The following is a 27,769-nucleotide window of genomic DNA, read 5'->3' as shown; positions in this document are numbered from 1 at the left end:
AGAAACAGAATCTGCATTTTTAACTATCTCTCCTGATGACATGTTAACATTTTAAAGGTGCTGTTTTAAAGCAGTCCTAACAACTCCAAAACTCTACCCACAGTGCCTGGACCAGAACCTCTGAGGTAAACAGGAGTTCATATTTTATTCAAGACCCCCCAATCTGGGAAACCCTGTATCTGGGCTCTGTCCAGAGTGACTTGGGATCAAGGATAGGCGCACCATGAAGTAGAACTGCTCGGTTTCTTGCTGATTGGCTCTTCTCTTGGCAATGCTGGGCTTACTCAGGTAGGTTTCAGAGACAGTGGACTTCACAGACTCTGTAGAGCGGCTGTGCTGGAAGCATTCCGACACATCGTAGTCCTCGATGGTGACCATGTCTTGGATGGTCTGTAAAGTGGCTTCAGTTGTTTTCTTGACCTGCAACAGAAACATGCCTCATGTTAATACGTGAATCCATACAGACCCGATGAAAGCCCATTCTGCCAGGTAGAGATGAGGACACAGATCCTGTCCCTGTGGATTGTAGAACATCCTAGAGGAGACAGACATGTCACCAACACAAGAAGGATATTGCTTTCTATGTGAGTATGCAGAAAACTCAAAGACGACTAGGGATTCTCTCAATTTCCTTTTTTAAAAAAGCTTTTGTTTTATTAATTTACGTTTTGTTCCCATATTGGGACTTGAACGCAGGGTCTGGTTGTTGTCCTGTAGCTTTTCTGATCCAGGCTGGCATTCTACCATGTGAGCCATAATTCCATTTCTGGCTTTTGCTGATTAATTTGAGATAAGGGCCTCATGGACCTTCTTGCCTTCAATGTTTAATCCTCAGGTTTTAGCTTTGTGAGGAATCACAGGCAAGAGGCATCAGCTCCTAGCCTTAAAATCTTTTAAAATGAAGTAAAACTACATATGGAAAAATATGCAACCAGAAGCATACATACCTGATGCATGGTTATGATGTGAACACACTTGTGTGGACACCTGTCAGGTAAGGAAGAAGTGTGCTGGGGCACCCTCACGTCCTCCCGATTAGCATGTGCCCTTTCTGTCTCCACAAATTCCCCTAATGCCTGACTTCATATATTAGCTTTGTCCTATTCTCTGCTCTACATAAATGGAATCTTATAGCACATATTATTATTGTTGTTGTTATTTTTGTGTGTGCATGTGTTGGTCCTGGGACTTGAACTCAGGGCCTGGATGCTGTACTTAAGCTTTTTTTTGCTTTTGTGCTCAAGGCTAGCACTTGGTCACAACAACAGCTCCACTTCTGGCTTTGTGCTGGCTAATTAGATGTATAAGAGTCTTATGGATCTTCTAGCCTGAGCTAACTTTTGGATGGCAATTTCAGATCTCAGCCTTCTGAGTAAGTGACTGGCACCTGGCAGCATGTATGGTTTTTATCTTGTTTGTTTGGCTCAGTGAATGAGATTCATTCATTCCTTGTGAACAGAGTATTTCACTGTTGAAATGGTGTTCCATTTTGGTTTCACCATGTGTGTCCCTGATGTATGAGATTGAGCATGTTATAGTATTTAAGGCAAGTTGGATTTCCTTCCTTCGGCATGTTCTGCAGAACAAAACCCAGCAGACATGCATATGAGTCTTCTGTGAGTTACATATGTATGTTGTAAATTCTTTTCCCATTGTGCTATTATTTATTTCCAAATGTAGTTTCTACTTTTAATCAACTTATCAACTCTTTTCTTAATGGTTAAGGCCTTTTTGGGGAAGGAGGGGTTGGTTCTAGTATTAAAACTCAGAGCCCTGTGCTTGATAAGCAGGTACTCTATAATTTGAGCCATGTCTCCAGTCCTGTAAGAGTATTGCTTTGTGTGTCCTTTTAAATAATTATTTCCTTTTTGCATGGCCACAAAGATACTATTCTGTATTTCATGTGTCTCCTAGAAGTTTTACTTATTTTTCTTTACTTATCAAACGTTATATTCTACCCTTGCTATCAAAGTCTAAAGTAAATTGATAATCATATCCCTTTTCCACACAATGTAAAGAGTTTAGAACACTCTAGTTGCATTTATCCCAGTTGTTTGAAATCTTCCCTTCCTCCCTCCCTCCCTCCTTCCCTCCCTCCCTCTCTCCTTCCTTCCTTCCTTCCTTCCTTGGGTGCTATCCCTTAGCCTTTTTTGCTCAAGGCAGGTACTCTACCACTTTAGCCACAGCTCCACTTCTGACTTTTTGGTTCTGTCAGGGCTGGCTTTAAACTATGAATCTCAGATCTCAGCCTTCTGAGAAGCGAGGATTAGAGGTGTGAGCCACCAGCTCTTGGCTCCACTTTCTTAGAAATGGTGTTGTCAGTTACATTTCTACAAGTAAACTCAATGGATAATATAAGACAAATAATTCTACCTGGATGTGATTAATTAAACAGCATTCTCTCTCTTTTCTAGCTCTTTTCTCTCTCTTTCCCAGCTCTCTCTCTTTCCCAGCTTTCCCAGCTTTCTTTCCCAGGCCTTTCCCCACTGTGTAGAGGACCAAGATGGCCTGGTGCCAGCCAGAACGATGAATAAACCTACCCCTTACCTGAATACCACGTGCATGGTGCTGTTCTTACTCGATCACCTCTTTTTAAAAATCTAACATAAATGGTACTGTGACTCAGATAAAGGGCTTAAAGTCAGGATAGGTGGGATTCCTCTCTGCTTTTTTCCCTCTTTTTTCTTTTTTTGTTTGTTCTTCCCTTTTTGCTCTGAGGAATACACACAGTTCTGACGGCCTTTTGCAAACCCATTTGTCTGCTGCACACACAGCACACCCATACCATTGCTGGCCTTCACATCCACATCCACACCACTTCTCTACTTGGTGAGTGAAATTACTCTCTATGGTTCTCTGTTGCTCAGTCTCTGTCCAGACGTGGCGCCATGCCAGAGAGCTCCTACGGCCTTTAGCAGAAAGGCCATTCACCTCTGAAGCCGAGGATGCTTGGCTTTGGGGGCTTGGCCATTTCTCTCTAGAGGCTCTGGGGGAAGTCGGACGCCGCTTCTGCCTGGTCAGCTTGTACAGCGTTTTGGCTGTGCCCTGAAGAGTGTGACGCAGGCTGGGTCCTAGGAACCCCCCTCTAGGTTCCCTCTCAAAGGTTAGCCAATGTAGGCTTGATCTATTTTTTCAGGATTTCTTTACGTTTTTTCAGAAATTCGCCATCTTGGCCACATGGTGGGTTAAGAGTTTGGTCTCATCTGACTCTTTTTTTTTTTTTTTTTTTTTTTAAGGGCAGGAACTCAGTGGTTTGTTTTATTTTTTTTTAATTTTATTTTATTTGTGAACATATTGTACAGAAGGGTTACAATTACATGGGCAGGATAATGCATACATTTCTTACCAAGCATTGCAGCCTCCTCCTTTGTTTACCCTTCACATCCCTTCCCAGCCTCCCCCCTCTCCCCCCCCTCCCCCCCCGCAATCCTCCCCCCCCCCCCATCCACCAAGCTTACTACTCCATCCATCTATTGTAAGGTGCCTTGCTAACAAGTTGCTCTTTTCACAAGCCCTGGTAACTGAGGCCCAACCATCTGATGTGCTTTGTTAGCAAAGATGTCTAAACGTTGTCAAAATTTTAGGTTTCGAGTTTTGCCTTTTTTGTTTTGTGTTGTGTATTCTGGTACTGACTACATGACTCTAAAATATTGGGCATATCTGTGCTAAGATTCTCACATCCAATGAGTTTTGTCATTTCAGAATATTTGTTGGCAATTCTTAGTAAGAACCAGGTAAACTCTACTTATTCTACTTGATCTCCTTGTTGCTTTAATTGGAAATAATAAAGGGCTTTTGTGGCAAAGATTGCAGTTCAAAGCCAGCCCGGGCCGAAAAATCCCTAAGACACCATCTCCCAACTAACCTGCAAAGAACCAGGCTGGAAGCATCGCTCAAGACTCTTATCTCTATCCAGCCAAACATTGGAAGTGGTACTGTAACTCAACGTGGTGAGCACTAGCCTTGAGCAGAAGTGCTTAGGGACAGTTCCCAGGCCTTGAGTTCAAACCTCCTTGAATACCAACTGGGTCAAGCCATCCCAGCAACGAACACCTAGACTCAGCCAGTCTGGGGAACAAGGGAACATGGAGAGGAGTAAGAGGAGATGATGTCACATCAGCTACTTTGTGCCTGCCCTTTCAAAATTAACCAGAGCTGGGAGGTCAGTAGAAGTAAGAAGCCTGCCCATCCAATGTCTATACCTGTCTACCTATTAACTGAACAGGAATTTAGATTCTTGCCTTTGTCACCTGACTTCTCTACCTAGTTGCCAGATGTCAGAAGTAGCTAGGGACATTTCTACCAACATTTTCAGCCCCAAGTCCTTCCTCTTGCCATTTATTTGCTCTCTAGTATTTTCTTTTTCCAGCCACTCAATGCCAATGAGACTTCTCCAGACTTCATCTAAGGACTCATGTCACCAAGGGACAGCTGCTGCTCGCTGCCTTCTCTGGGAGGGGACCAAATTCCAGCCTTTTATCCCTATTGTCGACGCCCCTTGTCAGCAGGAAGTAGCCAGAGAGAATCTGCACCCTATTCCATGATTATTAAAAGACTGGAATGTAAGGTCCGCTCTTGGATGGCAAGCAGACTCCATCCTCCTCGCAGCAAAGTCTCTGCCCAGTACCTGTGTTACCTAAGGCAACTGGCACACTTGGAAGAGGTCACATCTGCATCTGCTGAGGTCACGTCTGAATTTGATGTGGCCACACCTTTCTCCGCCCATACCTTAGATAAGGCCTAGCCCAGGCCCAGACGCCCTCTTTTCTAGCTCTTTTCTCTCTCTTTCCCAGCTCTCCCAGCTCTCTTTCCCAGGCCTTTCCTCACCGCGTGGAGGACCAAGATGGCCTGGTACCAGCCCTGAACGATGAATAAACCTACCTCTTACCTGAAAAAACAGCCCCCCCCCCAAAAAAAAACCAGCATTCTCAACATTCACACAGTGAAAACAAAGGAGAATATTCTTTTTTCTTTTTTTATAGTCCTGGGGCTTGAACTCAGAGCCTGGGCACTGTCCCTGAGCTTCTTTTGCTCAAGGCTAGCATTCTACCTTGAGCCACAGCCCCACTTCTGGCTTTTTCTGTTTTATATGGTACTGAGGAATTGAACCCAGGGCTTCATGAATGCCAGGCAAGCACTCTACCACTAAGGTACCTTCCCAGCCCCCAAAGGAGAATATTCTTAGGAGAGGATCACAAGGGCTCAATAGCTATGCAATATGACCATATATGGTGATAATTATCTAAATGAACCCCAAGAAATGGAAGGGGAGGTTTTTTATTTTACTGTTTTCAGTTCTTCGCCCCCCCCCCTTTCACTGTTTTTGATTTCTGTACCCTTGTCTTGAATATAAGTTTATTTGATTTGGGGAGGGGAAGGGGAAGCACAGAAAGGTAGAACAAAGGGTGAACCAATTCAGCAGTGATACTCAATAGACACTATGTTGGAAATGAACCATACAATTTGTGGGGGAGGGAGTCGGGAGAGCAAAAACTGGGAGAGAATAAGGGAGAAGGTGACACTGTTCAAAAGGCAATGTACTCATTACCTCACTTATATAACTGTAATCTCTCTGTACATCACCTTTACAATAAATTTTTTTAAAAAAATCTAAAAAAAGAAACTGTCAGGACAAATAAAGGATGTGATTGAAGCTACCAGGCATGAGGGTGGGGATTCTGTACCTTCCCTTGGGATGCTCTCTGTGAAGAGCAACACCAACTTCTCATACATACAAGCCACGTTAACAAGGCACAAGGGACACAATAATGCAAATACAGCTAACAGGATGAGTGTGATGACTTTCCAGCAGCAGCAGAAAACACAAGAATACAGCTGCTTTGGTATGATGACAAGCAAAGACTTGACAAGGAATTCATGCAGGGGACATACCCAGACAGCCTGAATTCTAAGCTGTGGATGAAAGCAAATGATGAGGGAAGAGGTGACTTCAGTGGCTTTTTGTTTTGTTTTGTGTGTTGTGCTGGTAATGGGGGGGGGGGGGGTTGAACTCAGGGCCCAGGTTCTGTCCTTTATATTAATTTTTGTTCAAGGACAGTGGTCTACCATTTGAGACACAGTTCCACTTCCAGTTTTTTGATGCCTAATTGAAGATGTGTCTCCCATACTCTCCTGACTGGGCTGGCTTCAAACTGTGATCCATAGATCTCAGACTCCTGAGTAGCTGGGATTTAGGCATGACCTCCTGGCACTCAGCCTTCAGTAGTATTTTGTAGACTGACTTATTTTGTTTTTTTTGTCATTCTTTGGGCAAAACAAGAAATTAATTTGATGATCTCATCCCCCAAGCACACTGCATTAGTTTGCTAAGGCAAATATCAACTCAGGTGTCTTCAACAAAACTATCACATCTAATTCTAGAAGACAGATGCCTGCCAGGTGGTCCCTTCTAGATGCTGTCTGAGGGAAGATCTATCAGGGGCCTCTTGGCTATAAACATCCATCTTCTCTTCAAGTCTTCCCACATTATCTTTTTTTCTTTTTTTTTCTGAGTCTCTGGGTTCAAATACCCTCCCTACTTTTTTGGCTGATTTCTGCAAAAGGCTTTTCTTTAAATAAGACACATTTTGAGCCACTAAGGGGTTAGCACTTCAACATATGAATATGGCACAATGCATGCCATAATATATCTTGTGCTGTTGTATGGCAGGGTGGTTTGCTACCTGTTTTGGATACAGGAATATCTGTCCTTCAGGACTTATTACTCTCTTTGTGAAGGTGACTGCCCATCCTTCAAGCCCTTCCCTACTTAGCTACTTCCTCCTAGCCATCACTGACTTATTATGTATTTTAATTATAGAATGAGATCATTTTGGATGTATTAACAATGAGCAGAAAGGGACCATGCACATGGGCGCGCACACACATACACAGATTGTATTAATCCCATAGTTAATTAGCCCAGAGTACAGATACTTATTGCCAATGCAAGTCGCAGATGCATCTTGCCACTCTCTCCCTTCTTCCTTGTCCCCCTAAAGGGGTGCAAGTACTCATGATCTGGTGGTAGAGAAGGTGTTATTAGATTTGAAAAAAAAAAAGCTCAATTTTTTCTGCCTTACAAGGTTTCATTGACATCACCATTACAGAAGGATTCATACTATTCATCTCCATTCCTACAGTGAAGGGGTTCTTGACAAACATTGAGGTCTCCTGATTTTTGAACAAGATTTGTTCTTGGCAATCATATAACATAATCCAATATCCCCGGAGACTCTTGGGACACAAACTCTGCTGTCAGCAGAAAACCTGTTTATCTGAAGTCTACTCCGGCTCTGATTTAGTGGGTTTACTCTGCCCACGTGGGTGGATCTGATAGTGCCTGTGGTCTGACAACCATGGTCCTAAACCCATTTCTATGAACATCGGCCACACTGAATATATTCACAGGTCTGTTTCCACCTCTTATGGGGCAACTTGAAGTCAGGAAGTGACTGATCTTACTAATCTTTGTCTCCAGTGACTAGCTGCCCAGGCCACAGCAGGAAAAGTCTGTTGAGTGAATGGTGGAAGCTGAAAGTCATCTTCATTTTGAACATATGGATGAATGGATGTTCGGCACACACCCACAACATGTGCTTACTCTGAGAGTCACTCTGAGTCCCACCATTTTCTTTCTTTCTTTCTTTCTTTCTTTCTTTCTTTCTTTCTTTCTTTCTTTCTTTCTTTCTTTCTTTCTTTCCTTTCTTTCTTTCTGTCTTTCTGTCTTTCTGTGTGTGGTTGTGGGGCTTGAACTCTGGGCCTGGGCTCTGCCCCTGAGCTTTTCAGCTCAAGGCTAGTGCTCTACCACTTGAGCCACAGCCCCATTTCTGGCTTTTTCTGGTGGTTAATTGGAGATAAGAGGACTTTCCTGCCCAGGATGGCTTTGAACCATGATTCTCAGATCTCAGCCTCTTGAATAGCTAGGATTAAAGGTGTGAGCCACTGGTGCCTGGCTTTCTATCTTTTTTTTTATTTAAATTTTATACCTTTTTAAAAAGTTTTCTTCATTCCTCATAGGGTTCTTCTGGATCAAGGCCCTTCCTTTCATGAGTTAAAGCTTATTTGAGGGTTAGGTATAGTGACACATGGCTAGAATCCCAGCTCTGAAGATGACAGAGTAAGGAGTCACTGTCCATAGCCAGCCCAGGCAAAGGTGTAAAATAATAACAGAAGCAAAAAAGGCCTAAGGAAATGGCTCAAATGGCAGAGTGACAGGTTAGCAAGCGGAAGGCACTGAGTTCAAACCCAAGGACAATCAACAAATCAAATCAAAACAAAACACAACCCGCCCACCCTACCCACCCCCAGGTCCATCCTGTTTTCAGTTTTGGCTAGGATGATGATAGCACTTTGGTGTAAGTAGTTGCCTTTTACTTGGGCTTTCACTGGTATCTCATCAGTGCAAGGATGCTGGCAAGATGGAGATACTTTAATAAGATGGAGTTTCTGGCCAGAGAAAACCTGAGACAACAAATACAATGAAGTAGTTATGGAGCTCTGTATCTTACACTAAGTCTTAAAAGAATCTGAAAACTCCCCCTAAGGGCTTGCTCATGGATTCCTGTAAGCCAGCCTTCAGTTGTCGTCACTGGTTTTATGGGAAATTTTGGAGCAAACATGATGTTTCTGTCCTGGGGAAACAAAATTTCTCTTTCCTCACTGACCCATGCCACAAAAATGGTTTCAATTTGCCTAAAGTCTGGCTCATTACTGTTGAAAATATCTTGTATAAAATACTCCTTAGTGATCTGTGGATGGAAGATTTTAAGCGGTAGGAAAAGATTTTAAATGCTAGCTTTTCAGCACTCAGGGATATGGGTTTATTAAGCACTGTTGGCAAACTGACTGGAGTCATAGGCTGCTTTTCCTGTTTTCCTTAGTCTAATTGCTTCATATGTGAGGGCTGTGTGTGTGTGTGTGTGTGTGTGTGTGTGTGTGTGTGTGTGTATGTGTGTGTACTGGGGCTTTTTCGCTCAAGACTAGGACTCTACCACTTGGGCCACAGCTCCACTTCTGGCTTTTTGATGGTTAATTAGAGATAAGTCTCATAGACTTTCTTGCTTGGGGTTGGCTTTGAACCACAATCCTTAGTTCTCAGCATCTTGAGTAGCTAAGATTATAGGTGTGAACCACCTATGCCTGGCTAATTTAATTTATATATCTGGGACTGGCATTTGAACTCAGATCGCTCACTTTGTAGGTGAGTCGAGCCCTGCCCTAGTCCTTTGTGAATTTTATTTATAGCAAAGAAGTAATGTGCCAGTGAGATCTCTATTTTTCTGGACCAAGGACAAATGGTCTGAAAATGGGACCTCGTACTTAAAATCAACATTATCCTAAAATCATGAAAGCACAGTGGTTCAACTTAACATAATTTGTTTTTTCCTGGGTTTTTATTTTTTTCAGTCTCTTGAAACTAATAAAGAAGAGAGGAGGGACTACAAGCAAAGGGGACTTCAGTGTACTGGGAATCAGATAGATGTTTTCTTTGAAACAAAGTAGTAACAGGAATGACCCTGAGGCAGAAGTTTTAGGGCAAAAATTCAAAGCCAACTGTGAAGAAACAGGTAGGAGAAGTCGCAACCTTAGTTTGGAAAAAGCCTGGTAAATGGTAAGAATGGAGAAAGGTATCAGTGATGAAGTGTAGTTTGCTTTTAAAGTGTTGACTTTAAGAATAAAGCTAGGTGACAAACTGGTTCCTCTCTAACTCATCAATACAATGCCCAGTACGAGGTGGTCTTTAAAAAATATTCACTTTGCCGGGCGCTGGTGGCTCACGCCTGTAATCCTAGCTACTCAGGAGGCTGAGATCTGAGGATCGCGGTTCAAAGCCAGCCCGGGCAGGAAAGACCGTGAGACTCCTATCTCCAATAAAACCACCAGAAAACCGGAAGTGGCGCTGTAGCTCAAGTGGTAGAGCGCTCGCCTTGAGCTGAAGAGCTGAGGGACAGCGCCCAGGCCCAGAGTTCAAGCCTCTCGACCTACAAAAAAAAAAAAAAAAAATTCACTTTGCCAGGCACTGGTGGCTCATCCTGTAATCCCAGTTACTCAGAAGGCTGAGATCTGAGGATCATGGTTCAAAGCCAGCTCAGGCAGAAAAGTCTGTGAGGCTCTTATAGCTAATTAACCACCAGAAAACTGGAAGTGGTGCTGTGGCTCAAGTGGTAGAGCACTTGCCTTGAGCTGAAGAGTTGAGGGACCATGCCCAGGCCCAGAGTTCAAGCCCCAAATATGAATACCCCTCCCCCCAAATATGAATATTCACTGACTGTGAGTTTCAGCATGATACTGAGGTTCACTAGATACAAATATGCAGCATAATTAAACCAAAGACTCATGACAAAAACTTCAACAGATAAACAGAGAAGTTGTAAGGTGACCATAAATGTCACAACCCATTCTAACTCTTCATCAACCACAAATTAGATTAAGCCCTTCCCAAACCTTTTATGACTTGCAACGTTTTGAGGCCATTTCACAATTGCATATTGCTCTTTCTGTTTCTTTCTCTCTCCTTCCTTCCTTCCTTTCTCTCTTTCTTTCCTTTCTTTCTTTCTCTCCCTCTCTCTCTCCCTCCCTTCCTTTCTTCCTTATTTCCTTCCTTCCCCCCTCCCCTCCCCTCCCTCCCTCCCTTCTTTCTCTTTCTTTCTTTCTTTCTCTCTTTCTTTCTCTTTCTTTCTTTCTTTCTTTCTTTCTTTCTTTCTTTCTTTCTTTCTTTCTTTCTTTCTTTCTTCCCTCCTTCCTTCCCTCCCTCCCCCCTCTTTCTTTCTTTCTTTCTTTCTTTCTTTCTTTCTTTCTTTCTTTCTTTCTTTCTTTCTTTCTTTCTTTCTTTCTTTCTTTCTTTCTATCTTTCTTTCTTCCTTGTGCCAGTCCTGGGGCTTGAACTCAGTGTCTGGGCACTGTCCCTGAGCTGCTTTGGCTCAAGTCTAACAGTCTACTACTTGAGCCACAGCAACACTTACAGCTTTTTCTGAGTAGCTCATTGGAGATAAGAATCTCATGGACTTTCCCACCCAAGCTGTCTCATGGGCTTTCCTGCTTAAGGTCACTTTGAAGCTTGATCCTCAGATCTCAGCTTCCTGAATAACTTTGGGTATGAGCCACCAGTGCCTGGCTGGTGTGCAGGATTTTAGCATAGACATTCCCTTCTAAGGGGATCTTAAGTGGCACTCACTACTTTTAATATTAGTTAAGGTTTGGCGCGAAGATTCATGGTCCACTTAGCTGGACTGTCCACACTTTCATAAACTTGGATGGAATTGTCCCTTGATCTTTCCATTGGGCATTCATAACTATTTTTAGCCAACTGAAGTCTTTTCTACTTAGTGCCGGACATCAAGTTTGTGCAGAGGCAGAGAGCTGCTTACTTATTTCTTGTATGTTTGATACTAATTTCTGCCTTTGCTCTCATCAGTGAGAGAAGCAAATGTATTCTTTCTGGGGGAGAGAACACCGCACAGAGGACTCTAGCTGTCCCCGTGCATATCCCTTGTGCAATCTGCCCTCGTGTGAGTCACAGTCTCACTGAGGCTTTGTCAATCTTATATTCCTCAGAAGTCACAAATTACTGGGGATGTCAAAGGTACACAACAAATGTTTATTACACAGGAAAGAACAGAACCATAGTAACAAAGCTCCTCAGCTTGTGTCTCAAAGCCTCTTATCATATGACTTCAGCTTTGCCATTAGCTTGTCCCCAAGGGGAACTAAGATGACAACCAAACGATTCTATTCTCTCAGGATGCCTTTGTAAGTACAAAGCATCATTTCCTCCCTCGACCCTTTCTTTGGAAATACCCATTTCATTGCAATGAAGATGTGTGTGTGTGTGTGTGTGTGTGTGTGTGCACAGTGTGTGTGCATATGCACCCATGCCTGTGTGCACACAAGTATTGAGGCTTGAACTCAGGGCCTGGGGTACTGTCCCTTAGCCTATTAACTTGAGGCTGGCACTCATTTGAGCTACACCTCTACTTCTAACTCTTTTGGTTCTTCTAACTTCAAATTGGAGATAAAAGTCTTATGGCCTTTCTTGCTCCAGGGGGGCTTTGAATTGATTTCAGTATTTTGAGCAGCTAGGATTATAGTTGTGAGCTACTGATGCCCAACTATGAATTCATTTCTATCGCCAATAAATAATAAACGACAAGGTATGTTTGCAGAAATTACCAGGATAATTTATCTGTCTTAAGAGCTAATGTTCATGATAATTTAGCCCCCAGAAAGCACCACCTGCTTCCATGAGTTTAAAAGGAACCTGTGTTTGCCATGTGTCTACAGCGGTTTATATAAGGATTCACAAGTCTGAGGCCTGTACAGGCCAGAGAGCTAATACAAACAATAATCCAACATAAGAAAATTGGGATTTGAATGACCAGGACAAAGGAGAACTGTGATGCGCCAGCTCTTTCCTTCAGCCGGTAACAAGAGTTGCCAGATTTTCTGGTTTTGTTTTCTCAAGCCAAAACTTTAGAAGCCAAACAAAACAAGTCTGTGGGCTGCCAGTTTTGACCCTGTGAAGAACACACTATTTTCCTAGAGTTTAGAGGATGTTCTCCAAATAAAACAGCAGGAGGATATGAAAAAGTTGGAAGCCACTAGACATACAAACGGTGGATCTAGCAGGGGCCAATAAACGACAGTAGGTGAGTATTTTGTGGTGTCTGGCCAAAATCCTGAGCTCTCAGACACTACTTCAAGGAGGGCAGCAAGCTTTCCTTTGGAAAGGCTCACACCAGTTGTGTCTTGAATAAGGGCTGGTTTGGTTCCTCTAGTAAGACTGGAAGCCAGAAAGCTGTAATGGGGTTTTGGTGAAATTATGATGGTTTAGAAACATACCACTATTTTTAACAACACAAAGCTCAAAACATCACATTGTAGCCTTAAAAGAAAACAAGGTACTTAATGAATTTTGACAATTGATTTGACCAACGTGAATTGGTTTCTTTCTGTTCCACATTCTGTTATTTCTGGAATTGTGGTGTCTAGCACACATTATTTCCATGGAGGCTGTCACTCACAGGACTCTGAGGAGCATCACTATCTAGTCTAGCCTTCAGAATCCCATTTCCTGGATGTAATTGGTAGATCAGAGTAGGCATAACAAGACAGCCAATAGAAAGTTTTATTTCAGTGATGGAAAGCTGTAGCAAACCACATGGTTCTGAATCTTGACTCAAAATCCTACCAATACACAAGAAAAAGAAATCACTTCCAAGGAGGGGGGAGAGAGAGAGGAGAGAGAGAGAATTTATTCATAGTATCATACAGCACAAAACTAATAATACCAGAGGCTGCCACTAACCTTGACCAACACGTTAACTCTTTAACTTAAAAGTTGAAGAGTTTCGAGTTTCTATAAATTATAACTGAGAGCCTTGACTAATATGAGAATCATTTGTGTTTCTATTTTTATTTTAGGAGGATGTGGATCCAACAAGCATCTGAGTCATATAATTGTTTCCTGGCTCAACATATAATTCATATTTTATATTTTATCCCCTTAAATATATGTCAGCATATAGGTACCTTTTTATCCTCATTTAAGGATAGAAAATGTTTCAAAACATGATGCATTCTTATAAGTAATGCCAAGGTTCACTGTCAAAAAATTAAAGCAGCGGAGTGCTGGTGGCTCACACCTGTAATCTTAGCTACTCAGGAGGCTAGGATCGAGGATTGTGGTTTGAAGCCAGCCCAGGCAGGAAAGTCTATGAGATTCTCATCTCCAGTTAATCATAGAAAAAAAAAAAAAAAACAGAAGTAGAGCTGTGCCTCAAGTGGTGGAGCACTAGCCTTGAGCAAAAGGAGCTCAGAGACAGCTCCCAGGCCCAGAGGTCAAGTCCCAGGTCCAGAGGGGAGGGGGAGAAAGCATAAGTAAAAGCATAAGGAAAGAAAAAGACAAGTATTGATTGACTCTCTGGTAGGAATTATTAGCTTATTATTGGATCAAGTATTCATCTGTGGAAGAACATCAGTCTTTGCATCTTCCCTCTTGGGAGCACGGTAGGGCCCCTGGTAGCACACGGTATAGGGTCTGCGTTGGGAACAGCAGACATGCTTAGCCATGAGAGCATGCCTTCTGGTCCACAAGGGCATTAGTCACTGTGGAGCAGAAAGCACTTACCTCCTCATTCTCGATTTTGAGTGTAGCCAGTCGGGACTGCAGCTGCTGGTACCGGAGCATGAGCTCCGCCTGGACTGGCTGCTGTGCACTGACTTGACACACCTGATGGAAAACCAGAAACCACAGTTACAATAGGGCCTCAGAGGCATGAGTCTCTTCATGAGATGCCACATGAGTTACACTAATATTCTTAAGATTCCAAACATATCTGACTTTGTTTTGTTTTGAGTCAGAGGCAGTCCTCAAACTCACAATCCCGTTTCCTTTGGTGGGATCCCAACATGTGCATGTACCAGGCATGGCCAGGTACAGACCTGTACTTTTAATAGCCACCTCAAAGCTTCAGTTTCAAACTGAGAGCTGACCTACGTGGCAAGTGAAGAATGTAACTGCTCAGCCTGGCTAACGCTTGAGGATAGAGCTCCAATTAAATAAACAAACAAACAAATAAATCTCACTCCCAGAATCTTGTGTGTGTGTTAAACTCAGGACCTGGGCACTTTCTTTTGGCTTTTTCTCCCAAGGCTGGCATTCTATCACTTGAGCCATAGCTCTTCTTCTGGCTTTTTGCAGGTTAATTGGAGATCTCATGGACTTTCCTCTAGGCTGGCTTTGAACCTTGATCCTCAGATCTCGGTTTCCAGAGTAGTTAGGATTATAGGCATGAGCCAATTTATTGATTGTTTTGATACCAGGGCTTGAACTCATGCTACTGCTTGGCTTTTTTTTTTCCCTGAGTTTTTCGCTTTGCTTGCACAGATGGATTACCAAGTGTTCTACAATGTATGCTGTTAGTTGGTTTTTCCTCTGTGCATAGACAATAATAAAAGCATTTATAAATTCATAATTAGTTTGAATGAGTTTGGTAACATGGGATAGAATGCTAAATTCATATATACAGAAGGTAACATCAAATACATAATTTTTGGTGCTCATTTTACCACGATGGAGTCATCCTGAGTCTAAAAAGAAATTTTATGCTTCTTTTCTCTCTTCCATTTCCCTGAAATTTCCTTTGTTATTTTTCTGGGAGGGGTGGGTGGAAATCTTTTCATCAATAATACAAAGAATCTTCAGAGAGAAATTCTGTTGTACCAAGAAACCCCAAACCTGCTTTGTTTTTTATCCAAATGTGAATGCAATGGAGTATCATTCAGCCATGAAAAGGCACAAAGTACTGATACATGCTACAAATCTGAAGAACTCTGGCCTGTTCTGAGCTGGTTGAGCACATGAATTTGTATGACCATTGCTTTAAAAGGTGGTGGTGGTGGTGGTGGTGGTGGCTGATCTTGGCAAAATATCACGCTGCGATCTTATATAAGGGCAGGTGAGAGAAAATGACGGAGAATGCTTACATCTATTCAGTTATAACACGTAAGGAGAGATGCAAGTGAAGAGACAACTCTACTGACCTCATCACCCATGTGAGACTGAAACTCAAACTTCATGGGTGGACAGAATGCGGCAGGAAACATCTCCATAAATCTCTGCTTATCATTCCTTGGCTCTAAGTTGTCAACTGCATTCTCAATAATGTCCAAGCCTTCATGTCTAGAGGTCTCAAGGTTATATTCTGCTGAGAGATAAGTTCTCAGGACTCTGTTCAGACTTGCATGGTAGCCAAGATCACAGCACTTAGGAAGAAAAGAGAACACAATATACAAATGTTAACTCAAAATGGAGTAAGGACTAAAAAAAAAAAAAAGACCTAAAAAAAAAAAAAGCACAAAGAAAACTTAGAACATTGGATTGGGGCACTGATTTCTTGGATATGACATCCAAAGACCAAGAAACCCAAGAAACAACCATTGGAATTCATTGACATTAGTGACTGTTGTGTGTTAAAGCACACTGTCAAGAAAAAGAAAAGAGAAGCCACGGAATTTTAACAAGATTTGCAAATCAAGTATTGGATAAGGGACTTGTATCTGGGATATATAAAGAACTTTTACAACTCAATAATACTCCCACAAGACCACATACTGGATGAAATAATTTATATGAAATGTATAGATATAGAGATAAAAAGTAGATTAGCAGTTTCTTTGGGCTGAGAGAAGGTAAGAACTGGTTGGGGGTGATGGCTAAGGTGTATACCATTTCTTTTTTTGGGATATGGAAGTGTCCTAAAATTAACTGTGGTGGTGGTACACAATTATGAATATACTACATGCTAATTGTAGACTTTTAATGTGTGAACTATATAGTCTCTGTGTGAAATTTTTCAGTAAAACTGTTAATTTTGCCAGGTGCCAGTGGCTCACACCTGTAATCTAGCTGAAATCTGAGGATCTTAGTTTCAGCCAGCATGGGCAGAAGAGTCTCAAGGAGTTTCCTGCCTGGGCTGGTTTTGAACCATGATCCTCAGAGCTCAGCTTCATAAGTAGCTAGGATTACAGGTGCAAGCCACTGGAACCCAGCTAATTTTATTATTTTTTTAAAGCAAAATCAAATTCTGAGAAGAAACAATGATTAAATAATACTTAAGTTTCATTCATGCAATACCGTGGCACAATACTGTACTCAAATCTCTTAAAGCTGCAAATATACCAAGTGAATTTGTTGTTACTGTTGTTACCAGTCGTAGGTCTTGAACTCAGGATCTGGGCATTGTCTCTGAGCCTCCTTGTGCTCAATGCTAGTGCTTTACTTGAGCCACAGCACCACTTCTGGCTTTTTCTGAATAGTTTATTGGAGATAAGAGTCGCCTGGACTTTCTTGCCTGGGCTGGTTTTGAACTCCAATCCTCAGATCTCAGTGGCTAGGATTGGAGGTGTCAGCCGCCAGTTCCACCCCACCAAGTGAATTTTTTTATTTGCTTATTTTATTGAAGACACAGAATAATTAATAATGTCTTATATGAACAGCTTGGATCTGTCAAATATGGTATAGAAATGCCCTTGCTCTTATCTCCAGAATAAAACTCTTAAATAAGCAATGATTGTTAAACTTCTCTTATTTTGGATAGAATTTTGTTCAGTATTTGTAGTGAGAAAAGGGCTTTGAAATTCTTGAGTCTTCATTACCTTTAATTTACATTGATTTTTTTTTGTTTTTGGGGTCCGGTCGTGGGGCCTGAACTCTGGGCCTAGGCGCTGTCCCTCAGCTCTTCAGCTCAAGGCTAGCACTCTACCACTTGAGCCACAGAATCACTTCTGGCTTTTTTCTTTTTGCTTATGGGGTGCTGAGGAATCGAACCCAGGGCTTCAGGCATGCAAGGCAAGCGCTCTACCACTGAGCCAACTTCCCAGCCCCTACATGGATATTTACCTCTTCATGCTATATTTAAAATGAGCATGTCTCAAAATCAGCACATAAATCTGGACTAATATATCAGTTACTGACAGAACTGTAAACAGGGACAAAAGCAGTATAAAGTTCTTAAAGGGGATACAGTGGTTTTAAATGGATAAAAAAGAGGTCATCTCTATATAGTTTTTTTTTTTTTTGTCGGTCGTGGGGCTTGAACTCTGGGCCTGGGCGTTGTCCCTTAGCTCTTCAGCTCAAGGCGAGCGCTCTACCACTTGAGCTACAGCGCCACTTCCTTCTCTATATAGTTTTAATGAAATTCAGTTAACTCAGTTTGATTCAATTCAACTCATTAATTAGCCAGGTACCAGGGACTATTTGAGACTCTAGGCATATTAAGTCTAGAACACAGTAAAATGCCTCAATCTTCAAGGACAATGGTTAGAAGCTGTTCATTACTTTGCTAAAACGGTGGTTGAGGGGCACAGGGAAGCAGTCTGTGTACCAAGGCTGTGTCTTGTAGGATGTGAACTCAGGCCAGCCTTATGAAAATACACATCCAGTTACCTGTACTTAGAAATATAAATGCCACCTATTCAATTTTTTTCCTTTGCCTTTGAATTGCCATATTACCAAATTTGACGGTTCTAAGTGAAGACACTCTAAAATCTTGCTGTTCAAAGTTTTGTCTATGATCAGTAGGAACATCATCAGAGGCTTGTTAGAAACACAGATTTCTTCTGTCCTAACCCTGATCTACCAATTTAGAATCTCAAGTTTAAAAAGGATCCACAGGTGCATCATAAAAATGTCAGAGATACACTTGAAACAATCGAGTGAAAGAGCCCTGACACCCTGGCTGGGAGGGTACAATTTCCCAGGCAGGCAAGAGGACTTGGCAGGTGACTTGGTTTGTAAAATCAGAAAGTAGCTATGACATCACAATGACAAATACAAGCACAAAACAATTGTGAAACTCAGCGACCAGTCTCACATTAATTTCCAGTGAAATCAGCTGCACTCAAATAGAATGATTCATTTTTTGTTAATTTGGAATTTCTAGTCTCAAACAAAGTCTTCTTTCATTTCCTCTTGCTCCTCTCAGTATTTATGCAGCAATGATGTACACATCAGAGGAGCTGAAAATTATCCTATCTTTCAACAACACCTTATTTTATGGAAACATAAATTTGTGAATAGTCTCACTTCTTTGAGAAGGGTAGGTGCTGAAAAAAAAAATGTCATCATTCCAAAGGAAGAAAGATTCGACTATTATAAGAAAGCAGATGATACAGGTGACTTTATTTTCTGAGTATTGATTGGAAAAAGACAATGTAAAGCTGAGATGAAAAACAACTCAGAACTGTCTTTCCTCCCTACAAAATATACATTGCTTACAACTTAAAAGAGAAAGGAAGACTGAAGAAAAAAGAGAAAAAAGAAAGGAGGGAGGGAGGAAGGAATGGAGGGAAGAAAGAAGAAAATAAGGAGGGAAGGAAGGGAAGGAGGAAGAAAGGGTAGAGGTAAGAAAGGAAGGGAATGGAGGAAAGGGAAGAGATGGGAAGGGGAGGGACAAAGAGAGGGAAGGAGAGAGGGAAGGGAAGGAAGGAAGAAAGGAAAGAATCTAATCCCAACTACGTAGCTGACTTGGAGTTTGAAAAATACCTACTAAGTTTTCATTACCCCAGTCTTAGACAGTTCACTGCACCAGATTACAAAAGCAAGGCTGTGAGTTTCTATGCCCAGTGTAGCCACATGGGCGGTTTTGTGTCTCTGCTTTCACTGTGGTTCCTGAACAGGCCGAGAAGCATGCCTTAGTGCTTGCCTTTGTAAGCATGGCTTAGTAACTAAATAGGAGCCTTTCGAGGTACCTTTTGTTCCTTCGCTGTTGCACTTTGGCAGCTTCTGTGATGAGCTTTGAACATCATTATGGTACCTGTCTGTCCATAGGTGAGGTCCCTCAACTGGCATTTTATTACATCTGATATTCTAAAATTTTCAAGCATCTTAAAATTAAAAAAGGTGCAAGAAACAGGAATACATATTCTTCTGTAAGGTGCCCCGAGACAACCAGCTTAGCTACAGAATATACTCCCTTAAACTAGAAGCTGAAATGACACTGGGCATATTAAAATTCAAGATATTTGGTTTTAAAGGTCTAAAGTAATTCTCTGGAACTTATGAATTATTAATTACGATATGAAGTGCCAGCTTCTGCACAAAGAGTTGAGTTATAACCCAACAACACATAATGATGAAAATACATAAGAAATCCATAAAGTATTTCATGCAAACAAAGCAGTGTTATTCTGATGGATGAAAAACCTCTGGATGCATGCACAGAATGATGGATCAGAATGGATAGGAAACACTGTTGGGAGAGAGGGGTGTATTTAAAAGACTATCCTAAAACCCTGCCAAGACAGATCCTACTACTAAATCAGTGTAATAAATAATCTCACCACGAAATTAGTGTATTAAATAATCCTTAGTTTAAATTGTCTCATTTCCTCAGGCCAAAGTCTCACCAATAGTATCAAAATGAAGATGAACAAATACTTGTCCCAAACACTGAGAGTTGCTGAGGGTTACATGAAGGGTACAAATGGCTCACAGCTCTTCCCAAAGTAAGACCTTTCCTTTTCTTTTTCCTTCTCCCTCCTCTGCCTTCCCCTTCCCTCCATTACCCACCTCTCCCTTTCTTTCTCCTCTCCTTTTTCCTTTCTTTCCTGACTCTACCCTCCCACTCCCTACCCTTCTCTTATTTCCTTTTCTTTCTTTCCTTTCTTCCTTTCCTTTTCCTCTTCTCCTCCCTTTTTCCTTTTCCATAAACTCCATGAGAGCCCCCAGTGAGTCAGAAGTTTGCTATTAACATAGGAATTACCATAATGGAACTGCACAGAAAGAGTCCAACATTGCTGTTTTCAGACAGTCACAGCCAATGTCATTTGGCCAGGACAGCCTCAATCTCCCACATGACTGTACAATCAAGCAACTTTCATGAGAATGTAGAGGGATGGAATGGTCTAACTTTTCTGCAGGAGTTGTTTAACCTTCATCTCTTTATCCTCATCTCTGTTTTGCAGTGATCCTTCATTCTGCATCCTTTCTTTGGGTTTTAGTAAGGTTGGCTTTGGTCATTCAGGAGCCATGGATTTAGGGTAATATCCACTGAAAAAACCCCGTAATCCAAACTGAATTTAAAAAGTAAACAGCTACCAAATAACCAGGAAAAGACTAGGGAGGTAAATACAGAGCTTTAATATTGTCAAATGAAGAAAGCTTTTTGTTTCCCTGAATAGCTATCTCATTGTCATTCATTATTTTTCTTCCTAGTCATTACTTAAAAAACCACAAACATTTATTTTGTGAGAGATATTCATGTCACAGGAGGACCAAATCAGATGTCTAAATCTCATGGATATTCCTGCCTAGGCTGGCTTTAGACCATGATACTCAGATCTCAGCGTTCTGAGTAGCTAAGATCATAGGCTTGAACCACTGGCATCCCACAGCAGTATAATCCTTGCTGCTACTTTTTTTTTTTTTTTTTTTTTTTTTTGTCGGTCATGGGGCTTGAACTCTGGCCCAAGGTGCTTGTTCCTCAGCCCTTCAGCTCAAGGCGAGCACTCTACCACTTGAGCCACAGCACCACCTCCGGTTTTCTAGTGGTTTATTGGAGATAAGAGTCTCACGATGGTCTTTCCTGTCTGGGCTGGCTTTGAACCACGATCTTCAGATCTCAGCCTCCTGAATAGCTAGGATTACAGGCGTGAGCCACCAGCGCCCAGCACTTGCTGCTACTTCTAACAATAGTACCTAAGTATTTGGCAAAAATTCCTTTATGTTTCTTGAGCAATGAACAGGTCAAAATATTGTCCCTGTGTGATATGTATAGATGCAAAGCAGGATAGCCAGAGACTGACCCTATGTATGCCTGAGTGAGTAAGCAGTGTTGCCTTGCACTTCTCCTGTCCCACAGACTCATTTCCCCAGCTCTACAATCATCTTGAATGAAATCAAGAAAAAGGAGACAGAACATCAAAGCAAGCCCACCGGGGGCCATATAGTAAATAAAAGGCAGTCCTAAGAATACAGCGTTAGATAGACCAGAAGGATCTTGCTCCTTTGAAGAGCAAGAAGAAGCACTCAATCTTGCCATGCTCTGAAGATAGCCTGTTCCGGACACAAAACACAAAAACCCTAAAAGGGGAGGTGGGGGGGAGAAGAATGGTGGTTCTGTATAACAGAAAAGGCCAGGTTACCTGAAGCATGGCAATAGAGGGTGGATGGGGCAGGTGGGCCTGAGGAAGAGTTTGGCTTTTTATCATAAAGGTGAGGTACAGAGGGGTAACAGTTATGAAAGTCAGGTAACGAGTACATTTCTTTGTGAACCATGTCACTCCTTCCCCTGGTCTCTCAGTTTTTTTCCTCCTGTCCCACCCATAAGTTGTATAGCTCATTTTCCACATAGTATCTAATGAGTGTCACTGCTGCATTTGTCCCATTGTTTCTGTGCTTCCCCTGAGTTTGGGTTTTATTTTAAGGACAATGGAACGCTTCAGGAGAATTTCAAATAGGGACTCTCACATGTGATTTCTGTTTGTGTGTGTGTTTGTTTCATCCTCTGGCTGCTTAGATAGTCAGGAGGCTAGTGCAATGTGGCCAAGAGCTGAAGAGTCTTTGTGCAGAACACTGGGCCCCCGTAGTGAAATGTGGCAAGGTTGAGGCATTTAGAAGGTAAAACTGACAGCATTTGCCTGATGCATTTTCCCGTGGGGATTGAGAGAATTGAGTTTTCTATGTACAACTGTCTACTAGGTGCAGAGTAGAGCCATTTTTGGAGGTATGAAAAAATGGGTAAGAAGAAAGCTATAGGTGTGGAGGGAGAGGATGGTAGGGGAAAAATCGATATAAAAAACTGTTTTTTGGATTTAAAAAGTTGTTTTGACATAGTCAAAATGTTGCTAATAGAAGATCCCCAGTAAATAGCTGTACATAGAAATCCTAAGTCAAATAAGATGACCAAGGATGATGATAAAAGTCTAAAAGTTATCAGATAGTATTAAGCCAGGGAACAAAGCAAAAGACAGTCAACTGAGTATCATCATTTAGGAGACTTTCAACATTCAAGGGTCCAAGTCACAAAGGACAAGCACTGAAGACTAGAACAAGGAAGAGCAGCCCATGCTACGTGAAGAAAACAAAGTACAGGTGCCTTTTAACAAAGGTCTACAGCATCATCCATTGGAAGGAACTTTAAGTGGCAACTATTAAATTTTGGAATATATTCCTCTTTATCACAATGGATTAAACATGCCTAAATTAGTTTACATGATTGCTATAATATCCTAACCCACTTAACATGATCTCTCTATAATCTTTCTAATAAGAGTTCAAGTCTAATGGGGAATACAGTATTAAAATTTGGCAGGTTTTCATGGATAGACCTTAATATGATTGTATATGGGGAAAACTCAAACTAATTATGAAAATTTTCAACCCGAATAAGTTGCTTTTTAATTAAATGCATGTCCCCAGTGATGAAAAAGATAAGGCCAAAAGCTTTATTATAACTGATTGTTCAGAAATGATAACATAAAAATGGCATGGGCTGGTTATATGGAGCAAGCTAATTTCAATCTTGTTCTGCATAAATAGCCAATCAATCTTGTGTGACATATCTCTCCAGGAAGAAAAATGCTTAGAGTAAGGAACTGTTCTCTAGAAATAGTCTGTAAAACAGAGATATTTATCCTTCAAGCACCAAAGTTACCTGCCATCTGCAGACGTTAGAGATCATGAAACTGTATGGAAAGATTGACAAACACTTTATTATTATCAGGCAGATTCTTGAGACAAAACACCAACAATTTTATTGTTCAGAATCTGTCTTCCTGAATTTATCTTAGATGTGTGAAATTGGACTGGAAATGGCTATATTACCAGTAATACAATTCTAAATATTGTTTTTTTCTTTCTTAGAATTCCAAATTGTTAAAGTGGTAAGCTGGATTATTGATTAGGGAATCCTAGCATTAAGACTTGCATTTTTTTCTTTTGATTTTTCTTAGCGAAACAGATGGCTGGAAATGGTCAGCATTTAATTGCAAAGATTTATTTTTCATCTATCTTTTTTCCTGATTATAACATATCACAATTTTTACAGTGTAAGACTCTCTTTGCCCTTAATATTCATATCAGAGATATGAAACATATTCTTTGTAAAACAATAGTCTACTTGCCTATCAAACCAATTTAATTTTCTTTGGCTAATAATTGCAACATATTTCTTTTCTTTCTTTCTTTCTTTTTTTTTTGGGTCCGGTCGTGGGCCTGAACTCTGGGCCTGGGCGCTGTCCCTCAGCTCTTCAGCTCAAGGCTAGCGCTCTACCACTTGAGCCACAGTGCCACTTCTGGATTTTTTCTTTTTGCTTATGGGGTGCTGAGGAATCGAACCCAGGGCCTCAGGTATGCAAGGCAAGCACTCTACCACTGAGCCACCTTCCCAGCCCGCAACATATTTCTTATAATTTATGTTTATTCTTTAAAATAACCTGAAAGCCTTAGTAAATCAATTCTTTATCAACTACCACCTGATATGAAGTTACTAATATACAAACTATAATTTAAATATACTTTCCTTAGAGACAGAGGAGAATCCCAGAGTATACTTACTAATACTTGGCTCATCTTATAAAGCAAACCTTTAAGCTGAATTCATCCCATGGTCTGATCTGATAATACTCTGATTGTCATACTTGCTCATTTTCTAACTTACAGTCTATGGCTGCTTTTGCACTGGAGTTGAATAGTTATGACAGAGACCATATGGCTCTCAATCTCTCAAATATTTATTTTCTGGCTCCTTCCAGAAAAATGTTTATCAACCCTTGCTTTAAAGCACAAGTTACCAATGTCAATAGCTTTGTGAATACACACAGCTGGGTGTGTCCCATGCACATTCTGTTCCAACAATTAGGCTGTAGCCTCCAAGAATCGGTAATATTTGTCACATATTTTTACAATTACAATTTAATCAACTATTAAAAGAAATGACATAAGAAGTGTGAAAGGAATTGTAGGAAAGATGTAAAGTGTAAACTAAAATTGCTATCAAGGAAGGTAAAGGTGTAACAACTCAGTGAAATTGTGAAAACATTGTAAATATCCAAAATATCTTGTCTTCTCTATGTAGGAATTTAAAACGAGAAATTATATGAGTTAGTGATTTATGTAAAGGGATGGAAATAATAACACACATTGGATGTGATTTATGTAAAGGAAGATTATTCAGAATCTATAGAAAAAGATACATCAAGTCAAGCACCGCTGTCTCACACCTATAATCCCAGTTACTCAGGAAGCTGAGATCTGAGGATCATGGTTCAAAGCTTGCCTGGGCAGTAAATATTCTTATCTCCAACTTACCACCCAAACATCACAAAATGGAGCTATGGCTCAAGTGGTAGAGTACCATCCTTGAGAAAAATCTAAGGGACAATGCACAGGCCCTGAATTCAAGCCCCAGTACAGTGCTCCCCAACCCCAAAATCATCTATATTCTATAGAAAACATATAGAACACATGTAATATTAATGTTTATGATGTTTATCATAGCAAATTTGCTAGAAAAGTGACAGATATTGACCCAAGCAGAAGCTGGGGGACATTGGAGGTTTATATAAAAATGTCTCAATGAATGTTCCGACTCTATAATGCTTTAAATCCATCAAGATGAATTTGTTGCCCTTTGTGTCTTTTCTTCTTATACAAAATGCAATGCATTAGAGACATTGTCTTGACTTTCTCCATTTCTTCTCCGTATTATTGCATAGAGCTACATAAGATGTATTTCGTTAAATAAACTCACAAAGCATGAAGGATTCCAGATACCTCTGCATAATAACCAACCTGTTTCTTTTTTACTAGGAAGGGTCAAGTTTAATGGTTCCTAGGATCACCACTATATATGCAAATTGGATTCCTACAAAATAAGCAGCCTTTTTAGAGTGTACATATGCACACTCATTATCTTAAAAGTGAATCAGGGAACAGAAAAAATATTTTCACTGAGAGACTTTGCATTTCAATTGACAGCAAACCAATTTCATGTCACTGCTTTCAGAATTCATGTTGAAGTTATATATAATTTGAGAATCATTCGTATTTTAAATGTAAAGATGATCTCTGAGAAGTCTAACTTAAAAAAATCCCTGAAAATCACTCAGCCTATTTTTTAACTATTACCTATGGATGTCAAAGTTAATTAGACCTGGAAGTAAAGAACATTTGAGTTTGAATTTACCACATATTAGTATTGTAATGACAGACAAGCTACTATTGTCATTGAGACTAAGTCTTAGGGGTTTTTGTTGTTGTATTGTTTTCTATCTAGAACATGAAAAAGGAAATATTATCTTAAAGGACATGAGGACAAGATGAGATTATACTTGGAAATTTGCCTATATAGAAAGAGGTCCTTGGGCTGGGAAGGTGGCTCAGTGGTAGATGGCTTGCCTTGCATGCATGAGGCCCTAGGTTTGATTCCTCAGCACCACATAAGCAGAAAAAGCCAGAAGTGTTGCTGTGGCTCAAGTGGTAGAGCGCTAGCCTTGAGCTGAAGAGCTGAGGAACGGTACTCAGGCCCAGAGTGCAGGTCCCATGACTAACAAAAAAAAAGGAAAGAGGTCCTAACACATTCTGCGCAATGATGGTGGCTCTCTTGATGCTAAGAGTCTTTTCTACCCTGTCCTTTCCAAGAACTTTCAAGCTGCTCCTTTATGTATCCCTTCAAATTCCCAGTAGACATCTCAACCTTAATATAACTAACAGTATAAAAACAAGTCTATAATCCACTGTGTAATTAAAATGACACCTATGATAGGTCATAAAACAATTTAATAGTATCATAAAAATATTGGGTACAATCTATACAAGGCAGTTTATATTATTATATACCAGGTAGGACTAAACCTCAATCATTCTGTGCTTTCCTTAGGGTTCTTGCCAGTTCTTACTGTTTATATGCAGGTTTTAGCATCTAGCAGGCAGGGCTTTGTCTGGTTTATCTTAGCAGGATAGCTAGTTGGGTCTATATTTTTTATTTTCTGAATGAAAGAGAATGAGAGCTGGAGGGTAATGGCAGCAAACCCTCTGTAAATGTAATTGTGGATGTATATTTGGAAAGTTCTAAGTACTGTTTTTAAATATGATATCCTAGAGGAGAAATCTACACTGAAGGTGGTTTATATGCACTCTTTATTGCTTCACAGTACTTAAAACCATAGTAAAGCAATCATTTGTATAGTCATTTGCTTAATATCTGTCAGCTCCACTTCAAATTCTATAGTGTAAGGACAATATGTGGTCTCTTATGGTCTCCGCAGCCCACAAAGGGGACACACACACACACACACACACAAACACACACACCAGTAATTATATATGTATATACACGTATGTGTATATATACAGATGTATAAAATTTTTTCACTGCTGGGATTCAGACTCAGGGTCTCATAAATTCTAGGGCAAGTGCTCTACCATTGGGTTCCACTCCCAGCCCCACTAAAAACATTTTGAATCAGTGAACAAAATCAGGACTGTGTAGAAGCATGATTGGAGAACATGTGCCCTTCCTCACTCACAGCTTCACAGAATCTAATAGTTAGTTTTCACTAGCTTTACAATATGTGCCTTCTCAAGTAAGCATCATGAATAGTTGAAGGGGAAGTATGTTTTTCTTTGTGAGTATTATGCAAAGTAGCATTATTTGAATTAATGATGATGGAACTGGAAACATATCTCAAGTGGTAGAGTACCAGCCATGAGAGGCCTTGAATTCAAGCCCCAGTTCTGGTACAAAACACCCCCAACAGTCCATAAGTAAATGATAGCATTTCCAATTAATAACTACAGTTGAAGTTAATTATATCTAAGCATGGAAAATATGAAAATGTCCAGTACTTACATCTATCAGATCAGAAAGATCATGGATATAATACTTGAACACTGAGGCATTGGTTGCTTCCAGCGTTAGGAGATATTCATTGCGTGCTTTAATTGATTTTAACTTATTTTCCGAATATTTTGCTTGTCTCTGGGAAAAAAAAGAGCAAAGCCATTTTAAAAACAAGCCAGAGAAACATATATCCATTTTTTAGTAATCCAAGCAACTTCACATACCCTCAAAATCCATTGGGAAGAGTATGTTTTTAATGTGATTTAAATAATGAAGTAAAATAAACAAGCTATGAGGAGTAATGATGAATTTGGGCCTGAGATCCATGTACAATGAACTCTCTCAGTAAATATTCAAGCTCTTATGATAATACTGGACACTTAACACATATACACACCCCCATCCACTAATATCCAGCTATTACT

The 27,769-nt window shown here is 40.7% G+C and overlaps 1 protein-coding gene across 3 annotated transcripts in view; it reads right to left on the bottom strand.

Annotated features, from left to right (window-relative positions):
• The window catches only part of Srgap1 (SLIT-ROBO Rho GTPase activating protein 1), a 239,096-nt gene that overhangs the window by 50,140 nt on the left and 161,187 nt on the right, over nt 1–27,769 (bottom strand). For all 3 annotated transcript variants that reach the window (XM_069987909.1, XM_069987912.1, XM_069987919.1), the window contains exons 6-9: nt 27,354–27,482; nt 15,544–15,765; nt 14,129–14,230; nt 223–420 (exon numbers count right to left, since the gene is read on the bottom strand). In XM_069987909.1, coding sequence (XP_069844010.1) covers nt 223–420; nt 14,129–14,230; nt 15,544–15,765; nt 27,354–27,482 — 651 coding nt within the window. The remainder of the gene's footprint in view (nt 1–222; nt 421–14,128; nt 14,231–15,543; nt 15,766–27,353; nt 27,483–27,769) is intronic.

This window comes from Dipodomys merriami, unplaced genomic scaffold, assembly GCF_024711535.1.
Source record: "Dipodomys merriami isolate MVZ:Mamm:240054 unplaced genomic scaffold, mDipMer1.0.p SCAF_10, whole genome shotgun sequence".
Classification (NCBI taxonomy): Eukaryota; Metazoa; Chordata; class Mammalia; order Rodentia; family Heteromyidae; genus Dipodomys; species Dipodomys merriami.
The sequence above is the reverse complement of the archived record's forward strand: the minus strand, read 5'-3'. Positions and strand labels throughout refer to the sequence as shown.